Source organism: Aquarana catesbeiana, linkage group LG11 (genome assembly GCF_042186555.1).
Source record: "Aquarana catesbeiana isolate 2022-GZ linkage group LG11, ASM4218655v1, whole genome shotgun sequence".
Taxonomy (NCBI): Eukaryota; Metazoa; Chordata; class Amphibia; order Anura; family Ranidae; genus Aquarana; species Aquarana catesbeiana.
This window is the reverse complement of record NC_133334.1, coordinates 3,929,218-3,948,980: the sequence shown is the minus strand read 5'-3', so window position 1 is coordinate 3,948,980 and position 19,763 is coordinate 3,929,218. Positions and strand designations below refer to the sequence as shown.

General features: G+C 53.0%; 1 protein-coding gene across 1 annotated transcript in view; it reads right to left on the bottom strand.

Moving 5' to 3' along the window:
* Positions 1-19,763, bottom strand: part of PLEKHA7 (pleckstrin homology domain containing A7) — a 235,597-nt gene that overhangs the window by 35,699 nt on the left and 180,135 nt on the right. The window contains 4 exon segments of the mRNA XM_073605996.1: positions 515-595; positions 1,048-1,116; positions 5,202-5,282; positions 12,639-12,746. Of these exon segments, the coding sequence (XP_073462097.1) occupies positions 515-595; positions 1,048-1,116; positions 5,202-5,282; positions 12,639-12,746 (339 nt within the window).

Genomic DNA, 19,763 nt, shown 5'->3' with positions numbered 1-19,763 from the left:
CAGACCTAAATCACATTGAGAATCTGTGACAAGACTTGAAAATTGCTGTTCACAGACGCTCTCCATCCAATCTGACAGAACTTGAGATATTTTACAAAGAAGAATGGGCAGAAATGTCCTCTCTAGATGTGCAAAGCTGGTAGAGACATCCCCAAAAAGACTTGTAGAGAAAGGGGGTTCTACAAAGTATTGACTCCGGGGGGCGCCATACAAATGCCCCTCCCCCCACACTTTTCACATATTTATTTGTATCATTTATCACTTTCCTTCCACTTCACAATTATGTGACACTTTGTGTTGGTCTATCACATAAAATCCCAATAAAATACATTTACGTTTTTGGGTGTAACAAAATGTGGGGAATTTCAAGGGGTATGAATACTTTCAAGGCACTGTATAAATATATATATTGCGGTCAGCGAGCGAATATATCTATTTATATACAGTATATATATATATATTGGGAGTACCAATGTTGCCTCTTCACTGCCGGCCAGAGAGACCCAAAACTCACCTTGTTGTCCTTCAGAGCCCGAATTTTGTCTTCTAAATCCTGCAGGACCCGGTCCTGTTCACACAGAATACTGAGCTTCACCTGCACAGAGAGAACACACAGGGAGGGGTCACTGGGGGAGGGGTCACTGGGGGAGGGGTCACTGGGGGAGGGGTCACTAGGGGGAGGGGCTTATATACAGAGCACAATACTTCATACAGCTGACATTTTGACAGCAGCATCGAAACAAAAGCTGTGCAGAGTCTTACATTTGGTTTCCTTTAGAAAGCAACCACAGCCTAAGTAGAAAAGCCTGTCCCCCGCCAGCATGCTGCAGAGAAGGCCCCTTGTTCTCTGCTTGGAAGCAGTGGTCTCTCTGCAGTGGTCACACCCCCCCACTGATGAGTCATACCTATGGATCTGCTGATTGGGGAGTTCAGCCTACAGTGGGTTGGACCTCTGCAGAGAGACCACTGCTTCCACATAGAAAGTCAACTACAATTTCCGAATTAGCAGCAGAGAGGACATTAATATTGAAGAAATACAAAACTTACATCAACATCACTCTCTGCGATTCTGACCGGCTTGTGGGAGCGATCCTTCAGCGACTCTCTTCCCACCACCTGATGATGATAGAAGAGCGGCGTTATGACAGAAAGGAGGCGCCTGCACTGACAGCGATGTGTCCAAAGACTGCCAAGCCGTAGCACATGCAGCAAGACCGCAACATTGTTCATCAGCACCAACAAGACATCCATTGTTATCACCCAGACTCTGCTCTCTCCTCCAATCCGCACCACCCACCAATGAGTGTCCAATACAATCCACCCCACACCCACCTCTCCACTCCGCCCCACACCCAGCCCTCTATATGGAAACACTCCGCCCCACACTGACAAAATCCACCCTGTGCCTGCAGCATCCAGAGGGGGAGGGGGAGGTACCCCTCCCCAGGGCCAGCCAATAGCATTACAGGCAAATTGTCATTACAAAACCTGACTGGACCTGATTTGGTCCTCAATTTCTGGGTTGTATTCTCTCCTGACATCATACTGGACACCCGGAGTGAACACAGGAGGAGTCATACCTGGACCCCGGGAGCAGAGGTGTAACAGTGGCCAGAGCAGCCTATGCGTCTACTATGTGGCCCTGGGGAAGGAGGGGGCCCATCAAACAGAAAGTCTCCAGTATAGAAGGGATGAGCTCAGGATTAGTCACAGATCCCCCTCTGTGCAGGAAGAAGGATGGAAATGTCAATGTGATTATTACTATTATCACTACTTCTATTACTCCTATCCTCAGCACTGCCCCCCACTGGTGTAGTCTGACATTTCCTGCTGACGGTTCCTGAATTCACTTCTATGTGGTTTCCATGCGCCTGCCTGTGTGTCAGGTGTCCCACTGCTTGGGGGCGCCATTAGGAACTGCAGAGGCCCCCCCAACACATCTGCTAAACTGCCGCTCGTTTTTGCTGCAGGGGCAGCATGGTGTGCGATTTACACCCAGTGCCACACACAGCCCCGCACGCAGCCCCCTACACACACACACGCATCCCTGCACACACACAGCCCCCCACGCACAGCCCGGCACTCACGCGGCCCCACAAACGCAGCCCCTCGCACACACACGCAGCCCCCCACACGCACAGCCCAGCGCACACACAGCCCCCACGCACAGCCCCTCGCACACACACGCAGCCCCCCCCCGCACACACACACAGCCCCCCACACACACGCAGCCCCCCACACACACATGCAGCCCCTCGCACACACATGCAGCCCCACACACACAAACGCAGCTCCCCGCACACACACGCAGCCCCCCACACGCACAGCCCCCCACGCACAGTACCGCACACACACGCAGCCCCCCACACGCACAGCCCCCCACGCACAGTACCGCACACACACACAGCCCCCCACACACAGTACCGCACACACACGCAGCCCCCCACACGCACAGCCCGGCGCACACACACACAGCCCCCCACGCACAGTACCGCACACACACGTAGCCCCCCACACGCAGCCCTGCACACACGCAGCCCCCCCCACACACACACACGCAGCCCCCCACACGCACACACAGCCCCCCATGCACAGTACCGCACACACACGCAGCCCCCCACACGCAGCCCTGCACACACGCAGCCCCGCACACACGCAGCCCCGCACACACGCAGCCCCGCACACACGCAGCCCCCTGCACACACGCAGCCCCCTGCACACACGCAGCCCCCTGCACACACACGCAGCCCCCTGCACACACACGCGCAGCCCCCCACACGCACAGCCCGGCGCACAGACAGCCCCTGCACACACACGCAGCCCCTCCACACACACACAGCCCCCCGCATACACACCCAGCCCCCCATGCACACTGCCTCGCACACGCAGCCCCCGCACCAGAATAGATGTGAACCCGGCTAATATAGGAGTTCATTATGTTACAATAACTGTCACTGGCAGTTGCTCGCACAGGGGCCCATCTTAATTTTGCTATGGGGCCCCCGTGATTTGTAGTTCCACCCCGACCTGGAGAGTCTTTCTATTTACATCCACAGCCGGGACATGCCGAACCTCAGAGGACGGGCGACCAGACCCCTAATAACGGGCTAAAAAACGCACTTTAGTCTGACTTAGCTGAGCAATTGTAGCAATCTAAAACATTAGAGGAGGAGATTACACTATAGTCTATATAATATGAGAATGTTACATTGTACTCTATATAATATGAGAATGTTACATTGTACTCTATATAATATTATAATGTTACATTGTACTCTATATAATATGAGAATGTTACATTGTACTCTATATAATATGAGAATGTTACATTGTACTCTATATAATATGAGAATGTTACATTGTACTCTATATAATATTAGAATGTTACATTGTACTCGATATCGGGGGTCAGCAACCTGTCGATCGCAATCTACCTATTAACCACGAGCAGGTGTCGGGTGGATTGTGACCACACCCCTGCTTTGCCAACCCGCACTAGGTGCCACTCCCCATACCACTGTGTGTGTGTGTGTGTGTGTGTGGGGGGGTCAGATTGGCAGAGCCTACTACTGGGGGGGGGGGGGGGCAGAGTGACAGGGCATACTACTGTGGGGGGGGGGCAGAGTGACAGGGCATACTACTGTGGGGGGGGGGGCAGAGTGACAGGGCATACTACTGTGGGGGGGGGGGGCAGAGTGACAGGGCATACTACTGTGGGGGGGGGGGGGGGGGGGCAGAGTGACAGGGCATACTACTGGAGGGGGGGGCAGAGTGACAGGGCATACTACTGTGGGGGGGGGGCAGAGTGACAGGGCATACTCCTGTGGGGGGGGGCAGAGTGACAGGGCATACTACTGTGGGGGGGGGGGCAGAGTGACAGGGCATACTACTGTGGGGGGGGGGGGCAGAGTGACAGGGCATACTACTGGAGGGGGGGGCAGAGTGACAGGGCATACTACTGTGGGGGGGGGGGCAGAGTGACAGGGCATACTCCTGTGGGGGGGGGGCAGAGTGACAGGGCATACTACTGTGGGGGGGGGGGCAGAGTGACAGGGCATACTACTGGAGGGGGGGGGCAGAGTGACAGGGCATACTACTGTGGGGGGGCAGAGTGACAGGGCATACTACTGGGGGGGGGGGCAGAGTGGCAGAGCATTCTACTGTGGGGGAGGGGGGCAGAGTATACTACTGGGGGGGGAGCACACTACTGTGGGGGTGGGTGATGAGAAATGGGGCAGAGGTCATTACTGTGTGGGGGGCATAGAACACGACTGTGGAGGAAACAGGACACTGCTATGGGAGGCATAGGAGACAGCTTTGGGGGGGCAGAGGACACTTATGGGGGCAGAGGTCATTACTGTATGGGTGGCAGAGGACACTGCTTTTGAGGGCATAGGGGACAACTTTAGAGGGCAGAGGACACTACTGTGGGCAGTGATGTGAAGGGGGGCAGAAGACACTACAATGGGGGGGGGGGCAGGACCCTACTGTGGGGGGCAGAGGACCCTACTATGGGGGACACAGGACCCTACTGTGGGGGGTGATGTGAAGGGGGGCAGAGGACCCTACTATGAGGGACAAAGGACCCTACTGTGGGAGACACAGGACCCTACTGTGGGGAGGGGGGGGGTGATGTGAAGGGGGGGAGAGGATACCACTGTGACTATTTTATTGGGGGCTTTATAGTTAATTTTTTTATAAAGGGTGACACACCCTCTGGGGATCTTTGATCTTTTCCATATTGTCCAGGTAGATCTCCGCCTCTCAAAGGTTACCTCCCCCTGATTTATATAATATTATGATGTCACATTGTACATTGCAGAACACTTTATAATATACATCTTGGACTTCCTGTAAAGGTCAGAGGTCACTGGGATGGAATTGGAGTTCCTGATCCTTCTTTCTGTGTTAGTGTCATGCTACCGATCCCTTGTCACAAAGCTGACACTCTACATTTCCCAATAATACACGGAACACAATGATGTTTATTTGCAAGCAGACTGAATGCCATTGCAAGCCAAAAAATATATCTAGAGGAACTAAAAATACAAAAAAAAAAAAAAAAAAAACCACGACAACCAGAAATAATAAAACCTACGAGAAGCGAGTCAAAGACGGCAGCAGCTGCATCTCTAACTAGCGGCGTGCCGCGCGCACAAAGCCATGAAATGGTCACAGCGGGGGCGGGACTGGCGGCTTACGTTAATGCTCGTTCGGTACCCCGGGGTGGAGTTCCTTAGAACACTGTGAACCAAGTTGATCAGAGGCTCATTATATTTTATCTGTTCCAAATTAAAAGTTACATGTTACCAGAATCCGACAAACCAGGAGAGAGTCACAGTCTGTGCTGCCCAGAGACCCCGAAATCTGACCGAGGACACCCCCAAATCCCCAGAACTCAACAGGAAATATGGGGGACTAAACCCCATCCCCCTCCCCCCAGTCCAACTCAGAGGACCTCACACTTCTGTATGGACCCCCGAGTGTCAGGGTGTCATTGTTCTGGGACCCCCAAGTGTCAGTGTGTCATTGTTCTGGACCCCCAAGTGTCAGGTGTCATTGTTCTGGGACCCCCAAATGTCAGGGTGTCATTGTTCTGGACCCCCAAATGTCAGGGTGTCATTGTTCTGGACCCCCAAGTGTCAGGGTGTCATTGTTCTGGGACCTCCAAGTGTCAGGGTGTCATTGTTCTGGGACCCCCAAGTGTCAGTGTGTCATTGTTCTGGGACCCCCAAGTGTCAGGGTGTCATTGTTCTGGACCCCCAAGTGTCAGGGTGTCATTGTTCTGGGACCTCCAAGTGTCAGGGTGTCATTGTTCTGGGACCCCCAAGTGTCAGGGTGTCATTGTTCTGGGACCCCCAAGTGTCAGTGTGTCATTGTTCTGGACCCCCAAGTGTCAGGGTGTCATTGTTCTGGGACCCCCATGTGTCAGGGTGTCATTGTTCTGGACCCCCAAATGTCAGGGTGTCATTGTTCTGGGACCCCCAAATGTCAGGGTGTCATTGTTCTGGACCCCCAAGTGTCAGTGTGTCATTGTTCTGGGGACCCCCAAGTGTCAGGGTGTCATTGTTCTGGACCCCCAAGTGTCAGTGTGTCATTGTTCTGGGGACCCCCAAGTGTCAGGGTGTCATTGTTCTGGGACCCCCAAGTGTCAGGGTGTCATTGTTCTGGGACCCCCAAGTGTCAGTGTGTCATTGTTCTGGACCCCCAAGTGTCAGGGTGTCATTGTTCTGGACCCCCAAGTGTCAGGTGTCATTCTTCTGGACCCCCAAGTGTCAGGGTGTCATTGTTCTGGACCCCCAAGTGTCAGTGTGTCATTGTTCTGGGACCCCCAAGTGTCAGGATGTCATTGTTCTGGGACCCCCAAGTGTCAGTGTGTCATTGTTCTGGACCTCCAAGTGTCAGGGTGTCATTGTTCTGGACCCCCAAGTGTCAGGGTGTCATTGTTCTGGACCCCCAAGTGTCAGGGTGTCATTGTTCTGGACCCCCAAGTGTCAGGGTGTCATTGTTCTGGACCCCCAAGTGTCAGGGTGTCATTGTTCTGGGGACCCAAGTGTCAGGGTGTCATTGTTCTGGGGACCCAAGTGTCAGGGTGTCATTGTTCTGGACCCCCAAGTATCAGGGTGTCATTGTTCTGGACCCCCAAGTATCAGGGTGTCATTGTTCTGGACCCCCAAGTGTCAGGGTGTCATTGTTCTGGGACCCCCAAGTGTCAGGGTGTCATTGTTCTGGACCCCCAAGTGTCAGGTGTCATTGTTCTGGGACCCCCAAATGTCAGGGTGTCATTGTTCTGGGACCCCCAAGTGTCAGGGTGTCATTGTTCTGGACCCCCAAGTGTCAGGGTGTCATTGTTCTGGGACCTCCAAGTGTCAGGGTGTCATTGTTCTGGGACCCCCAAATGTCAGGGTGTCATTGTTCTGGACCCCCAAGTGTCAGGGTGTCATTGTTCTGGACCCCCAAGTGTCAGTGTGTCATTGTTCTGGGACCCCCAAGTGTCAGGGTGTCATTGTTCTGGGACCCCCAAGTGTCAGTGTGTCATTGTTCTGGACCCCCAAGTGTCAGTGTGTCATTGTTCTGGACCCCCCAAGTGTCAGGGTGTCATTGTTCTGGGACCCCCAAGTGTCAGTGTGTCATTGTTCTGGACCCCCAAGTGTCAGGGTGTCATTGTTCTGGGACCCCCATGTGTCAGGGTGTCATTGTTCTGGACCCCCAAATGTCAGGGTGTCATTGTTCTGGACCCCCAAGTGTCAGGGTGTCATTGTTCTGGACCCCCAAGTGTCAGTGTGTCATTGTTCTGGGGACCCCCAAGTGTCAGTGTGTCATTGTTCTGGGACCCCCAAGTGTCAGGGTGTCATTGTTCTGGACCCCCAAGTGTCAGAGTGTCATTGTTCTGGGGACCCCCAAGTGTCAGGGTGTCATTGTTCTGGGACCCCCAAGTGTCAGGGTGTCATTGTTCTGGGGACCCCCAAGTGTCAGTGTGTCATTGTTCTGGGGACCCCCAAGTGTCAGGGTGTCATTGTTCTGGGGACCCCCAAGTGTCAGTGTGTCATTGTTCTGGGGACCCCCAAGTGTCAGGGTGTCATTGTTCTGGGACCCCCAAGTGTCAGGGTGTCATTGTTCTGGGACCCCCAAGTGTCAGTGTGTCATTGTTCTGGACCCCCAAGTGTCAGGGTGTCATTGTTCTGGGACCCCCATGTGTCAGGGTGTCATTGTTCTGGGACCCCCAAGTGTCAGGTGTCATTCTTCTGGACCCCCAAGTGTCAGGGTGTCATTGTTCTGGACCCCCAAGTGTCAGGGTGTCATTGTTCTGGACCCCCAAGTGTCAGTGTGTCATTGTTCTGGGACCCCCAAGTGTCAGTGTGTCATTGTTCTGGACCTCCAAGTGTCAGGGTGTCATTGTTCTGGACCCCCAAGTGTCAGGGTGTCATTGTTCTGGACCCCCAAGTGTCAGGGTGTCATTGTTCTGGACCCCCAAGTGTCAGGGTGTCATTGTTCTGGACCCCCAAGTGTCAGGGTGTCATTGTTCTGGACCCCCAAGTGTCAGGGTGTCATTGTTCTGGGGACCCCCAAATGTCAGGGTGTCATTGTTCTGGGACCCCCAAGTGTCAGGGTGTCATTGTTCTGGACCCCCAAGTGTCAGTGTGTCATTGTTCTGGACCCCCAAGTGTCAGGGTGTCATTGTTCTGGACCCCCAAGTATCAGGGTGTCATTGTTCTGGACCCCCAAGTATCAGGGTGTCATTGTTCTGGACCCCCAAGTGTCAGGGTGTCATTGTTCTGGGACCCCCAAGTGTCAGGGTGTCATTGTTCTGGACCCCCAAGTGTCAGGTGTCATTGTTCTGGGACCCCCAAGTGTCAGGGTGTCATTGTTCTGGGACCCCCAAGTGTCAGGGTGTCATTGTTCTGGACCCCCAAGTGTCAGGGTGTCATTGTTCTGGGACCTCCAAGTGTCAGGGTGTCATTGTTCTGGGACCCCCAAATGTCAGGGTGTCATTGTTCTGGACCCCCAAGTGTCAGGGTGTCATTGTTCTGGACCCCCAAGTGTCAGTGTGTCATTGTTCTGGGACCCCCAAGTGTCAGGGTGTCATTGTTCTGGGACCCCCAAGTGTCAGGGTGTCATTGTTCTGGGACCCCCAAGTGTCAGTGTGTCATTGTTCTGGACCCCCAAGTGTCAGTGTGTCATTGTTCTGGACCCCCAAGTGTCAGGGTGTCATTGTTCTGAACCCCCAAATGTCAGGGTGTCATTGTTCTGGGACCCCCAAATGTCAGGGTGTCATTGTTCTGGACCCCCAAGTGTCAGGGTGTCATTGTTCTGGACCCCCAAGTGTCAGTGTGTCATTGTTCTGGGGACCCCCAAGTGTCAGTGTGTCATTGTTCTGGGACCCCCAAGTGTCAGGGTGTCATTGTTCTGGACCCCCAAGTGTCAGAGTGTCATTGTTCTGGGGACCCCCAAGTGTCAGGGTGTCATTGTTCTGGGACCCCCAAGTGTCAGGGTGTCATTGTTCTGGGACCCCCAAGTGTCAGTGTGTCATTGTTCTGGACCCCCAAGTGTCAGGGTGTCATTGTTCTGGACCCCCAAGTGTCAGGGTGTCATTGTTCTGGACCCCCAAGTGTCAGTGTGTCATTGTTCTGGACCCCCAAGTGTCAGGGTGTCATTGTTCTGGGACCCCCATGTGTCAGGGTGTCATTGTTCTGGACCCCCAAGTGTCAGGGTGTCATTGTTCTGGACCCCCAAGTGTCAGGGTGTCATTGTTCTGGACCCCCAAGTGTCAGGGTGTCATTGTTCTGGACCCCCAAGTGTCAGGGTGTCATTGTTCTGGGACCCCCAAGTGTCAGGGTGTCATTGTTCTGGACCCCCAAGTGTCAGGGTGTCATTGTTCTGGACCCCCAAGTGTCAGGGTGTCATTGTTCTGGGACCCCCAAGTGTCAGGGTGTCATTGTTCTGGGGACCCAAGTGTCAGGGTGTCATTGTTCTGGACCCCCAAGTGTCAGGGTGTCATTGTTCTGGACCCCCAAGTGTCAGGGTGTCATTGTTCTGGACCCCCAAGTGTCAGGGTGTCATTGTTCTGGGACCCCCAAGTGTCAGGGTGTCATTGTTCTGGGGACCCAAGTGTCAGGGTGTCATTGTTCTGGGACCCCCAAGTGTTGGTGTGTCATTGTTCTGAGACCCCCAAGTGTTGGTGTGTCATTGTTCTGGACCCCCAAGTGTTGGTGTGTCATTGTTCTGGACCCCCAAGTGTTGGTGTGTCATTGTTCTGGACCCCCAAGTGTCAGTGTGTCATTGTTCTGGGACCCCCAAGTGTAAGGGTGTCATTGTTCTGGGGACCCCCAAGTGTCAGTGTGTCATTGTTCTGGGACCCCCAAGTGTAAGGGTGTCATTGTTCTGGGGACCCCCAAGTGTCAGGGTGTCATTGTTCTGGGACCCCCAAGTGTCAGTGTGTCATTGTTCTGGGACCCCCAAGTGTCAGGGTGTCATTGTTCTGGACCCCCAAGTGTCAGGGTGTCATTGTTCTAGGACCCCCATGTGTCAGGGTGTCATTGTTCTGGGACCCCCAAGTGTCAGTGTGTCATTGTTCTGGACCCCCAAGTGTCAGGGTGTCATTGTTCTGGGACCCCCAAGTGTCAGTGTGTCATTGTTCTGGACCCCCAAGTGTCAGGGTGTCATTGTTCTGGGACCCCCAAGTGTCAGTGTGTCATTGTTCTGGACCCCCAAGTGTCAGTGTGTCATTGTTCTGGACCCCCAAGTGTCAGGGTGTCATTGTTCTGGACCCCCAAGTGTCAGGGTGTCATTGTTCTGGGACCCCCAAGTGTCAGTGTGTCATTGTTCTGGACCCCCAAGTGTCAGGGTGTCATTGTTCTGGGACCCCCAAGTGTCAGTGTGTCATTGTTCTGGACCCCCAAGTGTCAGGGTGTCATTGTTCTGGACCCCCAAGTGTCAGGGTGTCATTGTTCTGGACCCCCAAGTGTCAGGTGTCATTGTTCTGGGACCCCCAAATGTCAGGGTGTCATTGTTCTGGGACCCCCAAGTGTCAGGGTGTCATTGTTCTGGACCCCCAAGTGTCAGGGTGTCATTGTTCTGGGACCCCCAAGTGTCAGGGTGTCATTGTTCTGGACCCCTAAGTGTCAGTGTGTCATTGTTCTGGACCCCCAAGTGTCAGTGTGTCATTGTTCTGGGGACCCCCAAGTGTCAGGGTGTCATTGTTCTGGACCCCCAAGTGTCAGGGTGTCATTGTTCTGGGACCCCCAAGTGTCAGGTGTCATTCTTCTGGACCCCCAAATGTCAGGGTGTCATTGTTCTGGACCCCCAAGTGTCAGGTGTCATTCTTCTGGACCCCCAAGTGTCAGGTGTCATTCTTCTGGACCCCCAAGTGTCAGTGTGTCATTGTTCTGGACCCCCAAGTGTCAGTGTGTCATTGTTCTGGACCCCCAAGTGTCAGGGTGTCATTGTTCTGGTGCCCCCAAGTGTCAGGTGTCATTGTTCTGGACCCCCAAGTGTCAGTGTGTCATTGTTCTGGACCCCCAAGTGTCAGTGTGTCATTGTTCTGGACCCCCAAGTGTCAGTGTGTCATTGTTCTGGACCCCCAAGTGTCAGTGTGTCATTGTTCTGGACCCCCAAGTGTCAGTGTGTCATTGTTCTGGTGCCCCCAAGTGTCAGTGTGTCATTGTTCTGGACCCCCAAATGTCAGGGTGCCATTGTTCTGGGACCCCCAAGTGTCAGGGTGTCATTGTTCTGGACCCCCAAGTGTCAGGGTGTCATTGTTCTGGACCCCCAAGTGTCAGGGTGTCATTGTTCTGGGACCTCCAAATGTCAGGGTGTCATTGTTCTGGGACCTCCAAGTGTCAGGGTGTCATTGTTCTGGACCCCCAAGTGTCAGGGTGTCATTGTTCTGGGACCCCCAAATGTCAGGGTGTCATTGTTCTGGGACCCCCAAGTGTCAGGGTGTCATTGTTCTGGACCCCCAAGTGTCAGGGTGTCATTGTTCTGGGGACCCCCAAGTGTCAGGGTGTCATTGTTCTGGGACCCCCAAGTGTCAGGGTGTCATTGTTCTGGGGACCCCCAAGTGTCAGGGTGTCATTGTTCTGGGACCCCCAAGTGTCAGGGTGTCATTGTTCTGGACCCCCAAGTGTCAGGGTGTCATTGTTCTGGGACCCCCAAGTGTCAGGGTGTCATTGTTCTGGACCCCCAAGTGTCAGGGTGTCATTGTTCTGGACCCCCAAGTGTCAGGGTGTCATTGTTCTGGACCCCCAAGTGTCAGGGTGTCATTGTTCTGGACCCCCAAGTGTCAGGGTGTCATTGTTCTGGACCCCCAAGTGTCAGGGTGTCATTGTTCTGGACCCCCAAGTGTCAGGGTGTCATTGTTCTGGACCCCCAAGTGTCAGTGTGTCATTGTTCTGGACCCCCAAGTGTCAGTGTGTCATTGTTCTGGACCCCCAAGTGTCAGGGTGTCATTGTTCTGGACCCCCAAGTGTCAGGGTGTCATTGTTCTGGGTCCCCCAAGTGTCAGTGTGTCATTGTTCTGGGTCCCCCAAGTGTCAGGGTGTCATTGTTCTGGAACCCCCAAGTGTCAGAGTGTCATTGTTCTGGATCCACAAGTGTCAGTGTGTCATTGTTCTGGACCCCCAAGTGTCAGGGTGTCATTGTTCTGGATCCCCAAGTGTCAGGGTGTCATTGTTCTGGATCCACAAGTGTCAGTGTGTCATTGTTCTGGATCCCCAAGTGTCAGGGTGTCATTGTTCTGGACCCCCAAGTGTCAGGGTGTCATTGTTCTGGACCCCCAAGTGTCAGGGTGTCATTGTTCTGGACCCCCAAGTGTCAGGGTGTCATTGTTCTGGATCCCCAAGTGTCAGGGTGTCATTGTTCTGGACCCCCAAGTGTCAGGGTGTCATTGTTCTGGGACCCCCCAAGTAATTGTATTTCCTCCCCCACTGAGGACGGTCACAGAAGTGATATTTCAGGGGATGGATTGGGCTGTAGAGGGTTCTGGTCACCCACAATGACTCTCATAAACACTTTTCTCTTCCCAGAATCCTTCACTCTACACGGGGCCCCCACATCAGACTTTTCAGGACCACCAGATGATTTCACAAGGCTGTAAAATGAATTGGAATCTCATGAAGACAATGGATAGGAGGACTTACCTTGAGGTCTAAATACTCCAACTCCTTCTTCAGCTGAATGTAGGTATCATCCGCCTCCGAGAGAAGACAAGATGTTACAGAGAGATCACAGACGGGGCCCCGGGGCCCCTACATATATACCACACATCATTTATATACAACATCTGTATACTGACAGCTCTGCAATGTACAGACCATAAAGGATTCATGTACAACATATATATATATATATATATATATATATATATATATATATATACCCCGATCAGCCAGAACATTATGACCACCCAATATGGAGGAGGTCCCCCTTTTGTGGCCATCGAGACATGAACTCCACTAGACAAATCATCACCGGCTTGTCTTCTTCCCGTCCTGCATCCCGGTGACATCTCTTCCCAGGTGACATCTCTTCCCAGGTGACATCTCTTCCCAGGTGACACCTCCGGCCATCCACCATTCATCAGACCAGGCCACCTTCTTCCATTGCTCCTTCCTCCAGTTCCAATGTCATGTGCCCATTGTAGGCGCTATTGGCTGTGAATACGGGTCACCATGGACACCCTGACCGGGTTGCAGCGGCACCGCCCCCATACACAACAACCTTCAACTTCAGGGACAACATGTTCACTTGCTTCCTCATATATCCCACCCACTTTCAGGTGCCATTATAACCAGATAATCAATGTCATCCCTTCACCTGTCAGGGGTCAGAATGTTATGGCTGAGCGGTGTATATGGGGGGTTGTGTATGTGTGTATATGTATATGTATATATATATATATATATATATATATATATATACACATACATACATACACACTTACAGTATCTGACAAAAGTAAGTACACCCCTCAGTGACATTTGTGTAAATCTTTTCTTCTATCTTTTCATGTGACAACACTGAAGAAATGACACTTGTCTACAATGTAAAGTAGTGAGTGTACAGCTTGTATAACAGTGTAAATTTACTGTCCCCTCAAAATAACTCAACACACAGCCATTAATGTCTAAACCGCTGGCAACAAAAGTCAGTACACCCCTAAGTGAAAATGTCCAAATTGGGCCCAAAGTGTCAATATTTTGTGTGGCCACCATTATTTTCCAGCACTGCCTTAACCCTCTTGGGCATGGAGGTCACCAGAGCTTCACAGGTTGTCACTGGAGTCCTCTTCCCCTCCTCCATGATGACATCACAGAGCTGGTGGATGTTAGAGACCTTGCGCTCCTCCACCTTCCGTTTGAGGATGTCCCACAGATGATCAATAGGGTTTAGGTCTGGAGACATGCTTGGCCAGTCCATCACCTTTACCCTCAGCTTCTTTAGCAAGGCAGTGGTGGTCTTGGAGGTGTGTTTGGGGTGGTTATCATGTTGGAATACTGCCCTGCGGTCCAGTCTCTGAAGGGAGGGGATCATGCTCTTCTTCAGTATATCACAGTACATGTTGGCATTCATGGTTCCTTCAATGATCTGTAGCCCCCCAGTGCCGGCAGCACTCATGCAGCCCCAGACCATGACACTCCCACCACCATGCTTGACTGTAGACAAGACACACTTGTCTTTGTCCTCCTCACCTGGTTGCCCCCACACACGCTTGTCACCATCTGAACCAAATACGTTTATCTTGGTCTCATCAGACCACAGGACATGGTTCCAGTAATCCATGTCCTTAGTCTGCTTGTCTTCAGCAAACTGTTTGTGGACTTTCTTGTACATCATCTTTAGAAGAGGCTTCCTTCTGGGATGACAGCCATGCAGACCAATTTGATGCAGTGTGTGGCGTATGGTCTGAGCACTGACAGGCTGACCCCCCCACCCCTTCAACCTCTGCAGCAATGCTGGCAGCACTCATACGTCTATTTCCCAAAGACAACCTCTGGATATGACGCTGAGCACGTGACCTCAACTTCTTTGGTGGACCATGGCGAGGCCTGTTCTGAGAGGAACCTGTCCTGTTATACCTCTGTATGGTCTTGGCCACTGTGCTGCAGCTCAGTTTCAGAGTCTTGGCAATCTTCTTATAGCCTAGGCCATCTTTATGTACAGCAACAATTCTTTTTTTCAGATCCTCAGAGAGTTCTTTGCCATGAGGTGCCATGTTGTACTTCCAGTGACCAGTATGAGAGAGTGAGAGCGATAACACCAAATTTAACACACCTGCTCCCCATTCACACCTGAGACCTTGTAACACTAACGAGTCACATGACACCGGGGAGGGAAAATTGCTGATTGGCCCAATTTGGAGATTTTCACTTAGGGGTGTACTGACTTTTGTTGTCAGCGGTTTAGACATTAATGGCTGTGTGTTGAGTTATTTTGAGGGGACAGTAAATTTACACTGTTATACAAGCTGTACACTCACTACTTTACATTGTAGACAAGTGTCATTTCTTCAGTGTTGTCACATGAAAAGATAGAAATGTGCAGTGTACAGAGTATATCCCTGTATAGCGCCCCCTCTGGTATATACTGGGTGTACACTGGAGGTTGGTATTGATGTGCGGACTGTTACATTGTAATCGATCACACAGGATATACATTGTATAATATATACATTATAAAGGTGACGTCATGCAGCAGATGAGGGAAGTCGCCATGCAGAGGCCGCCATGAAAATCAGCAAAAGCCAAACCTGTGGGAGAGATGGGGGGACGCCGGATAACGGGGAGAGATGGGGGGACGCGGGATAACGGGGAGAGATGGGGGGACGCGGGATAACGGGGAGAGATGGGGGGACGGGGGATAACGGGGAGAGATGGGGGGACGGGGGATAACGGGGAGAGATGGGGGGACGCGGGATAACGGGGAGAGATGGGGGGACGAGGGATAACGGGGAGAGATGGGGGGACGAGGGATAACGGGGAGAGATGGGGGGACGCGGGATAACGGGGGAGAGATGGGGGGACGAGGGATAACGGGGAGAGATGGGGGGACGAGGGATAACGGGGAGAGATGGGGGGACGGGGGATAACGGGGAGAGATGGGGGGACGGGGGATAACGGGGAGAGATGGGGGGACGAGGGATAACGGGGAGAGATGGGGGGACGAGGGATAACGGGGAGAGATGGGGGGACGAGGGATAACGGGGAGAGATGGGGGGACGAGGGATAACGGGGAGAGATGGGGGGACGCGGGATAACGGGGAGAGATGGGGGGACGCGGGATAACGGGGAGAGATGGGGGGACGAGGGATAACGGGGAGAGATGGGGGGACGAGGGATAACGGGGAGAGATGGGGGGACGAGGGATAACGGGGAGAGATGGGGGACGCGGGATAACGGGGAGAGATGGGGGGACGAGGGATAACGGGGAGAGATGGGGGGACGAGGGATAACGGGGAGAGATGGGGGGACGCGGGATAACGGGGAGAGATGGGGGGACGAGGGATAACGGGGAGAGATGGGGGGACGAGGGATAACGGGGAGAGATGGGGGGACGGGGGATAACGGGGAGAGATGGGGGGACGGGGGATAACGGGGAGAGATGGGGGGACGGGGGATAACGGGGAGAGATGGGGGGACGAGGGATAACGGGGAGAGATGGGGGGACGAGGGATAACGGGGAGAGATGGGGGACGAGGGATAACGGGGAGAGATGGGGGGACGCGGGATAACGGGGAGAGATGGGGGGACGCGGGATAACGGGGAGAGATGGGGGGACGAGGGATAACGGGGAGAGATGGGGGGACGAGGGATAACGGGGAGAGATGGGGGGACGAGGGATAACGGGGAGAGATGGGGGGACGCGGGATAACGGGGAGAGATGGGGGGACGAGGGATAACGGGGAGAGATGGGGGGACGAGGGATAACGGGGAGAGATGGGGGGACGCGGGATAACGGGGAGAGATGGGGGGACGAGGGATAACGGGGAGAGATGGGGGGGACGAGGGATAACGGGGAGAGATGGGGGGACGGGGGATAACGGGGAGAGATGGGGGGACGGGGGATAACGGGGAGAGATGGGGGGACGGGACGCAGGATAACGGGGGGGGGGGGGAGGGGTGGTACAATCATTTCCCTGCTTGGAGAACTCCAGTCACAGCTCCTGCTCTGGGCGGGATCATTGTAACAGCAACATTATATATTGATACATGCTTACTGGAGGGACAAATGGTCACATGACTGGTATTGATTTGGGGGGGTCACATGACTAGTATTGATTGAGTGGGAGTCACATGACTATTATTGATTGAGGGGGGGGGTCACATGACTAGTATTGATTGAGGGGGGGTCACATGACTAGTATTGATTGAGGGGGGGTCACATGACTAGTATTGATTGAGGGGGGGTCACATGACTAGTACTGATTGAGGGGGGGTCACATGACTAGTACTGATTGAGGGGGGGTCACATGACTAGTACTGATTGAGGGGGGGTCACATGACTAGTATTGATTGAGGGGGGGTCACATGACTAGTACTGACTGAGGAGGTCACATGACTAGTACTCTTTGAGGGGGTCACATGACTAGTATTGATTGGGGGGTCACGTGACTGGTATTGATTGGGGGGGGGTCACACGACTAGTATTGATTGGGGGGGTCACACGGCTGGTATTGATTGGGGGGGGGGGGGGTCACACGACTGGTATTGATTGGGGGGGTCATATGACTGGTATTGATTGGGGGGGGTCACATGACTAGTATTGATTGAGGGGGGGGGTCACATGACTCGTATTGATTGGGGGGTCACATGACTGGTATTGATTGGGGGGGTCACATGACTGGTATTGATTGGGGGGGTCACATGACTGGTATTGATTGGGGGGTCACATGACTGGTATTGATTAAGGGGGGGGGTCACATGACTCGTATTGATTGAGGGGGGGGGTCACATGACTACTACTGACTGAGGAGGTCACATGACTAGTACTCTTTGAGGGGGTCACATGACTAGTATTGATTGGGGGGGGGGGGTCACATGACTGGTATTGATTGGGGGGGTCACGTGACTGGTATTGATTGGGGGGGTCACATGACTGGTATTGATTGGGGGGTCACATGACTGGTATTGATTGGGGGGTCACATGACTGGTATTGATTGGGGGGTCACATGACTGGCATTGATTGGGGGGTCACATGACTGGCATTGATTGGGGGGTCACATGACTAGTATTGATTAGGGGGGTCACATGACTAGTATTGATTAGGGGGGTCACATGACTAGTATTGATTAGGGGGGTCACATGACTAGTATTGATTAGGGGGGTCACATGACTAGTATTGATTGGGGGGGTCACATGACTAGTATTGATTGGGGGGGTCACATGACTAGTATTGATTAGGGGGGGTCACATGACTAGTACTGATTGAGGGGTCACATGACTAGTATTGATTGAGTGGGGGTCACATGACTAGTATTGATTGAGGGGGGGTCACATGACTAGTATTGATTGAGGGGGGGTCACATGACTAGTATTGATTGAGGGGGGGTCACATGACTAGTATTGATTGAGGGGGGGTCACATGACTAGTATTGATTGAGGGGGGGGTCACATGACTAGTATTGATTGAGGGGGGGGTCACATGACTAGTATTGATTGAGGGGGGGTCACATGACTAGTATTGATTGAGGGGGGGTCACATGACTAGTATTGATTGGGGGGGGTCACATGACTAGTATTGATTAAGGGGGGGTCACATGACTAGTATTGATTGAGGGGGGTCACATGACTAGTACTGACTGTGGAGGTCACATGACTAGTACTCTTTGAGGGGGTCACATGACTAGTACTCTTTGAGGGGGTCACATGACTAGTACTCTTTGAGGGGGTCACATGACTATTATTGATTGGGGGGGTCACATGACTGGTATTGATTGGGGGGTCACATGACTAGTACTCTTTGAGGGGGTCACATGACTATTATTGATTGGGGGGTCACATGACTGGTATTGATTGGGGGGGTCACATGACTAGTATGGATTGGGGGGGTCACATGACTAGTATGGATTGGGGGGGTCACATGACTGGTATGGATTGGGGGGGTCACATGACTGGTATGGATTGGGGGGGGTCACACGACTGGTATTGATTGGGGGGGTCACACGACTGGTATTGATTGGGGGGGTCACATGACTAGTATTGATTGAGGGGTCACATGACTAGTATTAATTGGGGGGGGGGGTCACATGACTAGTATTATTGGGGGGGTCACATGACTAGTATTGATTGGGGGGGTCACATGACTGGTATTGATTGGGGGGGGTCACATGACTGTGATTGGGGGGTTACACGACTAGTATTAATTGGGGGGGGTCACATGACTAGCATTGATTGAGGGGGGGTCACATGACTAGCACTGATTGAGGGGGGGTCACATGACTAGTATTGAGGGGGGGTCACATGACTAGTATTGATTGAGGGGGGGGGGGGTCACATGACTAGTATTGATTGAGGGGGGGGTCACATGACTAGTATTGATTGAGGGGGGTCACATGACTAGTATTAATTGAGGCGGGTCACATGACTAGTATTGATTGGGGGGGGGGGGGTCACATGACTAGTATTGATTGAGGGGGGGTCACATGACTACTACTGACTGAGGAGGTCACATGACTAGTACTCATTGAGGGGGTCACATGACTAGTATTGATTGAGGAGTCACATGCAGATAATCTCCCCATTGTGGGAGGGGCAGAGACACAAACTACTGCAGGAAAACCTCCCTATTGTGGGAGGGGCAAAGACACAAACTACTGGGGGGAAATTTTACCACTGTGGGAGGGGCAGAGACACAAACTAAGGAAGGCAATCTCCCCACTGTGGGAGGGGCAGAGACACAAATTACTGCAGGAAATCTCCCCATTGTGGGAGGGGCAGAGACACAAAGGTAGGGATTGTCAGAAGTTGGCAGGGGGACAGTAGGGGGCGCTCTCACCCAGTAATATTGGAATACAGTGACAATAGGAGGAAGCACATGGGGGGGGGGGTTATGCACTGTACATGGGATCGATGGGCGGGCATGCGGTGGGAACACACAGCCAGATGGGCGCAGGGCGGGATGGGGCACCACAAACACTTCCCAGCTGACCTGGTGGTGGGGACAGGTCGGCTGATGCTGCTTTAATTTGGCCATTGTGTAATTTCGGATAGTAGCCAGCTGGGCCTGGTGTCTCCTTAATCGAATGAGGAATAAAGTTATCTCTTCG